Genomic DNA, 11240 nt, shown 5'->3' with positions numbered 1-11240 from the left:
TCGTGTCCTCTTTCCATGGTTCGAACTGCTCTCAGGTCTTTCGGGGTCCATGTCGTTTATACTGCAATATATTTATAACCACTCACTTCACTGAAGCGTAACACGAAGACTAATATTATTTATACACTTAGCTTAAAATTTGGATGCCTATGAGGTCAAGAAAACCGAGGTAAAGAACAAAAAGTGCAAAGTGAAATTTTTGTCATTTATTTACCTGTCTGTGAAACGAAAATGTCTGACAGATTTTCGTTCAAAAATAGTGATGATAAACCACTGTCAACGACATAAATAATACACTTGCTTGCACATTAATTTCGTTTTGATATTTTCGAAAAAGCACAGCCCATTCCTGCTATAATAAAATTCATGATTGAAATTATTTATTTACAGTTTCAGTTGATTTGGTGTCGTAAATTTTTGAACGGATTTCAGAAATCAGACAGAGTTTTTTAGATTTCAGAAAATTGATTGTAACTTTGTAAGTATTCTGAAAATAGCAGAAAACCAAGAAAATTATGATACTGAGTAGTTTCAGCTTCACGTTTTACTTAATTGAAATCTTAATAAATCTCGATCATTTGAACTTTCAAGTGTAGCTCTCTGGTAAAGATGGCCAAAAGCCAAAAATTTAGTGAGCGCGGCACTACTGCTGGAAAAAAGTCGTGACTGTCAAATCAAATTTGACAATTTTTCTAACCATGTTTGTCATAGTTTCTTGATGATTTTTTGTGATACAATTCTCAGTGCGATTGTGCAATATATAGATTAATATTCATTTATTGTAAATAAAACACACAGATTCAGGATGTGGAAGGGCCTCAGATTGACACAGACTCAATTATCGAAAATACATTTCAAGGGACACAAACTGCAGGCGATCGGTGTTCCAGCTTTAGATACAGTATTAAACCAATGGTACGAGTTTTGTAAGAAGCCGCCTAAAGGTTTTGAAAAGTATTTCCAGCCTGGCACCAGTCAGAAACAGCAGAAACTACCAGAGAAGGATGGCGCGCCTGCGCCGTCTAAAAGCTCGCCTGCGGCTTCCAAGCCGTCGTCCTCCGCAGACAAATGGAACATGAACATGTTTTCAAACACAGGGGGCGGCAGAGGAGGCGGCGGCCGCGGCGGGTACGAGGGCCAGGACAGGGAGAAATGGATGATGTTCGGCGCGATGGGAGTGGTGACCCTACTAGCCTCTATCGCCTACTTCGAACTAAGATATAGAGAAATAAGCTGGCGAGACTTCGTTAATTTATATCTAAATAAGGGAGCAGTAGAAAAACTTGAGGTTATCAATAAGAAATGGGTGCGTGTTAAGCTACAACCTGGATCAGCATTAGAAAGCAAAGTGATTTGGTTCGCCATTGGAAGTGTCGATTCTTTTGAAAGGAACCTGGAGAATGCACAAATAGAGATGAGTATTGACCCTCCTAACTTTATTCCTGTTATTTATAAAACTGAGGTGGAAGCGTCCAGTTTGACTGGCATGCTCCCCACTCTGTTAATCATAGGATTTTTGATATACATGATGAGAAGATCAGCAGATATGATGGGCCGCGGTGGCCGGAAAGGCGGTGGGCTGTTTGGCGGTGTGATGGAGTCAACAGCCAAGTTAATAAACCCCACAGACATTGGAGTTAAATTCCAAGATGTGGCTGGTTGTGAGGAGGCTAAAATTGAGATTATGGAATTTGTAAACTTCCTAAAGAATCCTCAGCAGTACATTGATTTAGGAGCCAAAATCCCTAAGGGAGCTCTCCTGACTGGCCCCCCTGGTACTGGAAAGACTTTGTTAGCCAAAGCCACAGCGGGAGAGGCCAATGTACCCTTCATTACTGTGTCAGGATCAGAGTTTTTGGAAATGTTTGTAGGTGTCGGTCCATCTAGAGTGAGAGACATGTTCTCAATGGCCCGCAAACATGCCCCTTGCATTTTGTTCATAGATGAAATCGATGCTGTTGGTAGAAAACGTGGTGGACGTAGTTTTGGTGGGCATTCTGAGCAGGAAAATACATTGAACCAGCTTCTAGTTGAAATGGATGGTTTCAACACAACAACCAATGTTGTGGTTCTAGCTGCAACCAACAGAGTTGATATCTTGGACAAAGCTCTGTTACGTCCTGGCAGATTTGACAGACAGATCTTCGTTCCCGCTCCGGATATCAAGGGCAGAGCTTCCATTTTCAAAGTGCATTTGTCACCACTTAAAACTTCCTTGAATAAAGATAATCTAGCACGTAAAATGGCTGCATTAACTCCAGGTAAATAATTATTTAGTTTACAGATTTAAAAAAGTATACAGCAAGCAGAAATAAAATGTTGCTTAAGTTGATTAAAAGGTAAAGATCATCAAGTCCATCTTGTACTAGTAAATTAACAACAAGCTTTTCTTTCCTATTTATTTCTAATTAATTTTCCTTTCTAAATTCTTCTTCAATCAATTTTATCTCTCACTCAAAACCAGGTTGGAATGGTTAATTCAACAAAATAATTAACTTTCAAAATGTCAATGTTTCAGGTTTCACTGGTGCAGACATCGCGAACGTGTGCAACGAGGCGGCGCTCATCGCAGCCAGAGAGCTGGCGCTCGACATCACCATGAAGAACTTCGAGCAGGCCATCGAGCGAGTCGTGGCCGGCATGGAGAAGAAGTCCAACGTCTTACAGCCCGACGAGCGCAAGATCGTCGCCTACCACGAGGCCGGACACGCGGTCGCCGGATGGTTCCTCCAGCACGCCGACCCCCTCCTCAAAGTGTCCATCATCCCCCGCGGAAAAGGCCTCGGATACGCCCAGTACCTACCCAAGGAACAGTATCTCTACAGCAAGGAGCAGCTGTTCGACAGAATGTGCATGACCCTCGGCGGCAGGGTCAGCGAGGAAATCTTCTTCGGAAGAATCACGACCGGCGCGCAGGACGACTTGAAGAAGATCACCCAGAGCGCGTACGCACAAATCGTCCATTACGGTATGAACACGAAGGTCGGTAACGTCTCCTTTGAGATGCCCCAGCCTGGTGAAATGGTCGTCGACAAACCGTACTCGGAGAAAACCGCCGAGCTCATCGACTCGGAAGTCAGAGATCTAATCGGCACAGCGCACAGGTTTACCACAGAACTGCTGACGAAGCACAAAGACAATATTGAAAAGGTCGCCCAGAGGCTGTTGAAGCAGGAGATTTTGAGTCGGGAGGACATGATCGAGCTGCTGGGCCCGAGGCCGTTCCCTGAGAAGAGTACTTACGAGGAGTTCGTCGAAGGCACCGGGTCCCTTGAAGAGGACACGACGCTGCCCGAAGGCCTGAAGGATTGGAACAAAGAGAAGAACCCGACGACGCCGCCGCCCGCCAGCATACCCACCGGAGCCGAGCCCAGTAAATAAGCCCATACTTGTAGATTGTTGAGTTTTTAGTCAGTTTTATGTGAAATATATTTTAATTATTACCTTTAAGACTTAAAGGGATTTTGTTGTTTTAGTGATGTGAGCGACACGAAATAGATTTGTTTTTGAACGGATACTGGATTTTCTTAGTTGCGCCGAGAATGTGGCCGATGTAATATAATCAGAAGCAACAAACAGTAATGTAATTAAACTGTAATTAATACATAATTAACAGAAGGCTGCTTGCATTTCTAGTTGCAATTAACGACTACTTGTGACTACTACTGCGTTTGTTTTGTAAAATAAATAAATTCCAGTTACTTCATGTGTTTTGTATTTATTACGTAGTTCCATACCCCTTGGCCACAACCTTGGCCGAACCGAACTAAGGCCTACTACCGTATCATAAAATCAACCTTAGTTTTTTAATGAATCTAAAAATGTAGGTGCTAATGGATTTGGTGGTCATCGACAGAGCTAGCAAGCGACATCTAGTGGCGGCCTAGAAGTTCACACTGTCGCACAATCAGTACCTCTAGTAGGAAAAACTTTCGAGTTCGTTTCGTTGCGTATTCAAAGTGCCATCGAAAAATTTTGTATGAAAAATTAAACAGCGCCCCCTAGGGCGGCTATAATATAGGGGGCGCTGTTTAATTTTTCATACAAAATTTTTCGATGACACTTTGAATACGCAACGAAACGAACTCGAAAGTTTTTCCTACTAGAGGTACTGATTTAAATACCGAGTTGTAAGTCAGTAACGCCTGAATCGTGTTTGCTAAACCGATTTTGATAAGTATAACTGTAAAACCAATATAAAATGGCCTGTAACGTGAATAATATTTAATGCAGCAAGCATGGATCTTGTTCAGAAATATAGCGCAGTGGCCGGAGAAAGTTTTGTCACACCTCGCCTGACCACTCCGAAATGCGTAGGGACGAAGCGTCTCGCATGAGTGGCCAGTAGGTATTTAAACCTATGTTATTGGCTTTAATAAGTCACTCTTGTTTACAATTAAATGTTATTCTAGTAATACTTAACGATACAATTACTATTTCTTAGTAAATTATCATTCGCTCCGTCATCACTTTCTCACGAGTAAGTAAGTAATACGAGTCATGTTCGTGCACAAAAATCACACGGGTAACGATAACGAATAAAATAAGTAAGGAGCTTAACTACTTGCTCAGTGGAACTTCTAAGCTAAGAGAGGCTAGGCCTAGAATACAAGGTGTAGGTAAGAATAAGTACCTACATGGACATTGCAATGATATACATACCTACCTACCTTAGATGCAATGCCTACGTATATAAGTAGGTAAGCACGTAAGAAGTATAAAACTTGCAAAATCTACTGTGCATTTTGCATACTTTACAATAACACTAAGCTCCACATGCATGGACGTGTTTAAGGCGATTAGAGTCCTCAATCCGCGTCAAATGGGCATTTTGTAAAGCCTACCTAGTCCTCTTTTACTGCTGCACAGAAATAGTTGAAAAAACTATCCGATCCATCTTCATCGTTTCAGCTTAGGCCACAGGACGTCCACTGTTATAACATTAATAGGCTTCCCTCAATGATTTCCATAGTGGCCGGTTGGTATCTGCCTATAGGTAGGTGCTTATATCCAGCGCCTTCCTTCTCCACCTTTGGGCTTTGGGTTGGGGGTGGACGTCCTATTGTCCCTTCGGGCATTCCGTAGGTAACGTGACCCCTCTACTACTCTCTCTTACGAAAGAGGCGATTGTGAGTCTGAATTTAGAACCTCTATAGCCTTCGCCTGCTTAGGTCATATCGAATGCTATGACATTTAATAACGCCGAAATATTGGTCGCTCGCTCCCCTCGCTCAGCCCAGCAGCCTCACAGTTGTCCTATACTTAGTAGGTTGGTAGGTAGTACGATCGTTAGTCGCCACCTGCAAGCGCGAGTATTCATACATTTAGTTATGTCAGTTACTCGATACCAAGTTAGACCGGTAAATATTTTGAGTACTAAGTTTGAAATGATAAGAATAAAAACCAACTACATACAATAGTTGCTCTACACAAAATATTGGTAGGCTACTTAGATATCCAAAGTTTCTGCTCTAGCGCATACCGCCATGGCAAGCACGTGACTGTGACAGGTGTTTGTATTCCACCCTATAGCTTCATGATCCCACCCACGTAGCATCACAGAATATCTATATATATATAAAAGAAAGTCGTGTTAGTTACTTACTCCACTTATAACTCAAGAACGGCTGAACCGATTTAGCTGAAAATTGTCAGGGAGGTAGTTTAGAACCAGGAGAAGGACATAGGATACTTTTTATCCCGTTCGAAATTAAAAAAAGTCTGCTTATTTATTGCCATTAAGGCGGAACAAAGTTCGCCGGGTCAGCTAGTTAGTAATAATACGTGGCATAGGGATGTGCCCTCAACTAAGCCCTCTTCTACTACCCTCTGCTAATGTTAGTAGGTATACGCAAGTGCTTCTTTTGCGGGCTTCTTGCTAAAAAAATATGAAAGGGTGTACTTAGTAAAGAAAAGTAATAGATTCAATGGGGCTATTCCGCTTTTACCATTACAAAAGTCCCATTACCCCATAAGCACGCCACGTGGCATTATGAATACATAGTTTTACTAAAACTTGTCCCTCTTGCCACCTGTTTTGGGATAACAGCCACAAGTGGTTGAACTGCTTTATGTTGTTAAATGGAAAGGTGCCATCATAGAGAAAAGTGCCATTTTTGCATTTCAAATGAATGATTCAGTGAACCTCTATTCCATTCTATTCTCTAGCTAGTGTGTGACAGACTACAGAGGATGTGCACATTATGTATTTTGTATTTTCGAAACTGAAATAAAAATATAAATTCATTATTCAAAATCGTATTTATTTTAATTTTGTTATAACAGCTAACGTAATTGACCTTATGTATGTGGATTTTTTGCGGACCAAAAAATTGGCACCCTACCTAAAATATATAACAATTTATTTAATTTAATCTTACAGTAAAGGAGTTAAATGATTACCACAATTTCGAGTACCAATATATTTAATTGGCCACTGGCTGAAATCAAAAAATTTACATTTGCTTCCCTCCAAGTTAGTCGATTGCGAGGGGCGCGCGGCCTCGCGCCCGCTCTCGTCTCCGCCGTCCAAAGGACTTCAGGCGCTATCCCCAACAAATAAAGACTTATATTAAACAACTGTTAATTTATGATTTTGCGTTAAAAGCCATACAAACGAAGAACTATAACTACCCCCCACGCGCCCTGCGGAGACCGGAGAGATCGCGACGCTGCGACAGCCCTATACATAAAAATTGAAGGAAGAACTTCAACAAAAAAAAAAACAGGGTTATATTAAAATTATAATATGAAAATATTCAAATATCGACCGAAAATACATCCGGCCCTTCTGTTTATTTAAATATGCACTACATTTAACTTTATACATCACCAATTTCTTAAGTAAATTCAGTTTTTGTACAATATAAAAAGAATCTTACAATATTATTCTCTATGTTTACTCGCGAGTAGTGTATAACACGCCCGCGGATCTTGATCTAACCGAGCGAACGACAAATAAGAAGAATCGTAACAAAATATCTAAAATTATGGTAATTACGGTAATCATACAGGCGACTACGCTACTCATGTTCAACATTTTATGTCAATATTCAATATCATTATCTACGCTTAACCTAGCCTACGACAGTGTAACGTAAACGGCGAAAACGTCTCATTCGTTTCATTCAACAACTAAACGGTCAACAAGAGCGCGGCCCCGCGGCGGGGCGCCGCCATCAATGGCGCTCGGCCTTCGGCTTGCGGCCGCGCCGCCGCGAGCCCGGGCCCGCGCGCTTGGCCAGGCAGCCCGCGCAGAACCAGTCCTCCGTGGCGCCCGGCTCCTCCGTGATGCCCACGCACACCCAGTGGTACCAGCCGTCGCAGCCGTCGCAGCCGATCATCGGCGAGCCGTTGTCGGGCCGCCCGCACGCCGGGCACACCCACACCTTGTTGCCCTGCTCGTCCACGTAGTACGGCGTCGGCAGCGGCCCGTCCGGCGCCGGCGCCTCGTCGTCCGCCTTCAGCGGCTTGAACAGGATGCGCTTGTACTTGGACGCCGACGGCGGGCGGTTGCGGCGCGGCGGCGAGGCGGCGGGCGGCGGCGACGCGTCCTCGGGCTCGTGGTTGGGCGCGGGCTTGGGCTTGGGCGGGCGCGTCACGAGCGCCGAGATCTGCGCCAGCTCGGGCGAGCGGCTGTGCGAGCGTGACGGCGAGCGCGGCGGACTGGCGGGCTCCTCGCGCTTGACCACGGGCTTGATGTTGAGCTTGTACACGTCGGGCGAGCTGGGCGGCATCGGCGAGCTGGAGTTGGACGAGGCGAGCTTGAGCGTGAGCTTGGGCACGAGCCCGTCGCCCGCGCGCTCCTTCCTTTTATCTCTTTTCTCCTTTTTGATCTTCTCCTTCACCTCCTGCTTCAGCTTCTTGTCTTTGCTCTTGTCTTTCTTGTCCTTTTTCTTTTTTATTTTGATGCCGTCCCGGTCCTTTTTATCTTTTTTGTGGGACTTGTCCTTCTTCCTCTCGGGGTCGGCGCTCTCGGGCGCGAGCTCGACCGGCTCGAGTTTCGGCTTTATGTCGCGCGGCGGCTCGGGCTCGGGCGGCGGCGGCGCAGGCTGCGGCGTGGGCAGGCACGGCCGCGGCGGCTCCCGCGGCGGCTCGCGCGGCGGCTCGCGCGGCGGCTCCCGCGGCGGCTCCGTCTTGGGCGGGTTCAGCTCTATCGTGATGTCCGGTTGGACGGGAGGCATTTTGTATATCGCCTTGTGGTCTTTGCTCGACTTGGACTTGTGTTTCTGCAGAATGTTCGGAATGGTCGGAGATTTGTGCTTGTCGTGGCGCTCCTTGTGCGACATGGGCGACTTGTGCAGCCCCCGGTCGTCGTCGTTGTCGACGGGGATCACCTCGAGGCTCGGCCGACGGAGCATCTGAGGTATTTTCATCGATCTCGACGTGTGGGGGAAGTTGCCCATGTTCATCAGAGGGTTGGACAGCCCGGACGCGTGGAGGAAGCTCGGCCCCGGTATCAGCCCCGGGCCCGCCGCGCCGAGCGCGAACGGATTCGTGAGCAGGTTCGGGTTCGGCAGGCCTCTTAACGCAGGGTTATTGGCGAGACCCGCGAGGAATTCCCCGCCCGGTATGAGTCCCGGATTCGGTATTAACCCGGGGCCGGGCATGAGACCTCTCCCGGGCGTCAAGCCGTGGAAGAACGGGAATCCCGGCGGCATCTGCGGCACCTTCGCGTCGTTCTTCCGATTTTTCGGCGATTTCGTACTCAGTTTCATCGATTGCCTCTCCGCCTGCGCCATTTCGAACGCCAGTGCCTGTTGCTGTTTCTTCAACAGTTTCGCCTCCAATTTGGCGGCTTTATCTTTTTTATCTTTATGTTTTTTCTCCTTCTTTATTTTTGGACTAACACTAGCTACATCTTTGGGATATGGTACTTGCAAAGACTTATTAACCGATATACTCGGCCGCGGCTCGGCGTGGGGAGCGGGCCTGGATTGTTGTGTTGTATGCGTGTCCATGGAATCATCGTCGATACTTATAACTTCATTAGTTCTTAAATCCATCACTTTAGAATAATCTAGTGCACTATTATCATTATTATTAACAACGGGTTCTTCATGTTTCACTCTGACGTTTTCGTGGGCGTGCCTTTCGACTGAATTCACATGAGTCGAGTTCTGCAACCTTGAGATCAAACTATCAGACTGCAACTTATCAGAAACAACCTCTGGAGCGTTTTTGTCTTCTTTTGATTTGTTCGATATTCTTTTAAATATATTAACTTTTGATCTGTCCGGTTGAGAAGCCAGTTTCTCGTCCTCATCGATGACCTCTTTCTTAATTTCTACATCCGGTATGAGGGAGTTCGTGGAAGACTGTTTATGTACAGGTATGGAATTCGCAACCAGCGGTGATTTGTGGATTGGAATTTTCCTCGGGACCGGAATGGAGTCCTCCGTGGGGACGGGTTGCTTGGGGGCGACGGATGGCTGCGGCGGCAGGTCGGGAGGCTCCTGCTTGATGACGGGCTTGGGTTCCGGGACCGGCACGTGCGGCGGCGGCGGCCGAGGCGGCGGCGCGGGCGCGCGCGGCGCCGCGCTCACGTGGTTGTGTGTAGGCTGCGCGTGCATGTCCTTACTCTTATGCGGCACGGGATATCCCGGGGGATACTTACTCAATTTACTACTATCCTTAGATTTACTACTCTCACCTTTATGACTCTTATCTTTTCTTTTACTCTTCATAATTTTACCATTCAATAATTTATTTTTCTTAGATTTCTTATCACTTTTGTCTAACATTGGTACTTTCATAGGATTAGAATGATGTGAGTTCGCTTTGTGTTTGTCGTAATGTTTTTCTGATACGACTGTTGGGGGTCGGGCTTCCGGCAGCTTCCCCTCTCTGGCGGGGGACAGGAAGCCCGACATGGTCATCATTACACTACTGATTTCTCTGGTCCGCTCCTCCTCATCCAGACGTAACCTCGGCCTTTTGCTGTTTGGCAGTGAAACGGGATCGATTGGTCTCTTGAATATGTCTTTAGGTTTCTCTGGACTGTCTGTGACAGATATCTCTGGGCTTGTGCATGTGGCGTTACTGTCACCGTTGTCGAGGCCGTTTTGTCGGATCTCCACAGTGCCAGCCACCGCCGGTGTGTCCCGTTCCTTCTCAGGATACATGGGAGGGAGATGCTCATGCACATGCATTGGCCTTGTGACGACTTCATGGCTGCCGGGTTTGAGAAAGTTCAAGTTTGAGTCCTTGGGTTTTGGGAACTTTTCCACACCCACCGGGGCCGGAACGGGCGGCACACACCTTGTGTACTCTACTAGCTCGGGCAACTGCACGTGTAGGTCACGAAATACTAATCCTAAGTCATGTAAATTTGGTTCAGTCCTATTAAATTGTTCGGCGTATCTGCTAGCCTGAGTGCCAAGTGACCTAATATACTTTTCCAGCACATGCACCAAAATGTCCAGTGGCGTTGAGTTTATACCGTTCCATCCTATAGTTTGGCATATTTGCGCAACATTCCTCCGTAGTATATCTCGGGCGAACGCCTCTGACATTATGACACCAACAAACTTATCTGGAACAAACGAAATTCAAACAATTACAACTAAACAATACCACAAAATGAACTGAAAAGACCTGCTTCAGCACATTGACCGCGTTTAGCGAGGACCAACGTCACGTTACAAACTATAGCATAGCTGAAACAGTGAATCTCATGATTTTCATACTTGCAAGTGTCTAGTGGTGCAGAGACGTGACTGCGAACAGGTGGAAACCTCAAGCTTGGAACGCACATGTATGCTTCACTACAGTCTTTGAAAGTCACAGATAATATATACAAACAGAAAATTAAGTTACAATGCAAAATAATGAAGTGTTTACGTAAAAACTTCTCAGCATTCTAAAAACACAGTGCCCCGTGCGCCATGATTGCATTTTGGATTGTCAATGTTCAATGCTGCCAGATTAAAATAAAAAAAATGGCGGTTGTTAATGGGTGCATTCACATTACCCGTTATTATTATACCGTTAAACACCATTTCTAAATAACCAATAACGTTACGTATGTTTCGATATTATAAAACCGGAAATCCAGTGCATGTTTTAACCTATAGCCTGACCAGGAACATAAAAACCCTCGCCATGTTGCGGAAAACTAATGGTACTAATTTCTTTTAATGGCAACAGTAACTGAAAACTTCATTGACATGTCACCTTGCATGTCAGTCTATTGCTGTCAAAGTGTAAACAAACTTTATTTTAAATGTGCGCAATTGGTT

The 11240-nt window shown here is 45.5% G+C and overlaps 2 protein-coding genes across 2 annotated transcripts; one reads left to right on the top strand and one right to left on the bottom strand.

Moving 5' to 3' along the window:
* Positions 1-661: 661 nt before the first annotated feature.
* Positions 662-3706, top strand: LOC135081908 (AFG3-like protein 2). The gene is made up of 2 exons (XM_063976690.1): positions 662-2261; positions 2519-3706. Exons 1-2 carry the CDS (start codon positions 806-808, stop codon positions 3379-3381), a joined length of 2319 nt encoding a protein of 772 aa, XP_063832760.1. The 5' UTR covers positions 662-805; the 3' UTR covers positions 3382-3706.
* A 3472-nt stretch (positions 3707-7178) lies between these two features.
* LOC135081837 (transcription initiation factor TFIID subunit 3) lies at positions 7179-10908 on the bottom strand. The gene is made up of 2 exons (XM_063976616.1): positions 10693-10908; positions 7179-10534 (listed from the first exon to the last, which is right to left on the bottom strand). The coding sequence occupies exons 1-2, from the start codon at positions 10754-10756 to the stop codon at positions 7179-7181; spliced, it is 3420 nt and encodes a 1139-aa protein (XP_063832686.1). The 5' UTR covers positions 10757-10908.
* Positions 10909-11240: the final 332 nt, after the last annotated feature.

This window comes from Ostrinia nubilalis, chromosome 20 (assembly GCF_963855985.1).
Source record: "Ostrinia nubilalis chromosome 20, ilOstNubi1.1, whole genome shotgun sequence".
Taxonomy (NCBI): domain Eukaryota; kingdom Metazoa; phylum Arthropoda; class Insecta; order Lepidoptera; family Crambidae; genus Ostrinia; species Ostrinia nubilalis.
The sequence above is the reverse complement of the archived record's forward strand: the minus strand, read 5'-3'. Positions and strand labels throughout refer to the sequence as shown.

Excerpts from the sequence above, each read along its gene's own strand:
- LOC135081837 (XM_063976616.1), bottom strand. The coding sequence starts at position 10,756 with ATGTGCGTTCCAAGCTTGAGGTTTCCACCTGTTCGCAGTCACGTCTCT. Across the intron at positions 10,535-10,692 it reads CTCTGCACCACTAGACACTT|ATAAGTTTGTTGGTGTCATA; the intron begins GCAAGTATGAAA and ends CGTTTGTTCCAG.
- LOC135081908 (XM_063976690.1), top strand. The coding sequence starts at position 806 with ATGTGGAAGGGCCTCAGATTGACACAGACTCAATTATCGAAAATACAT. Across the intron at positions 2,262-2,518 it reads AATGGCTGCATTAACTCCAG|GTTTCACTGGTGCAGACATC; the intron begins GTAAATAATTAT and ends TCAATGTTTCAG.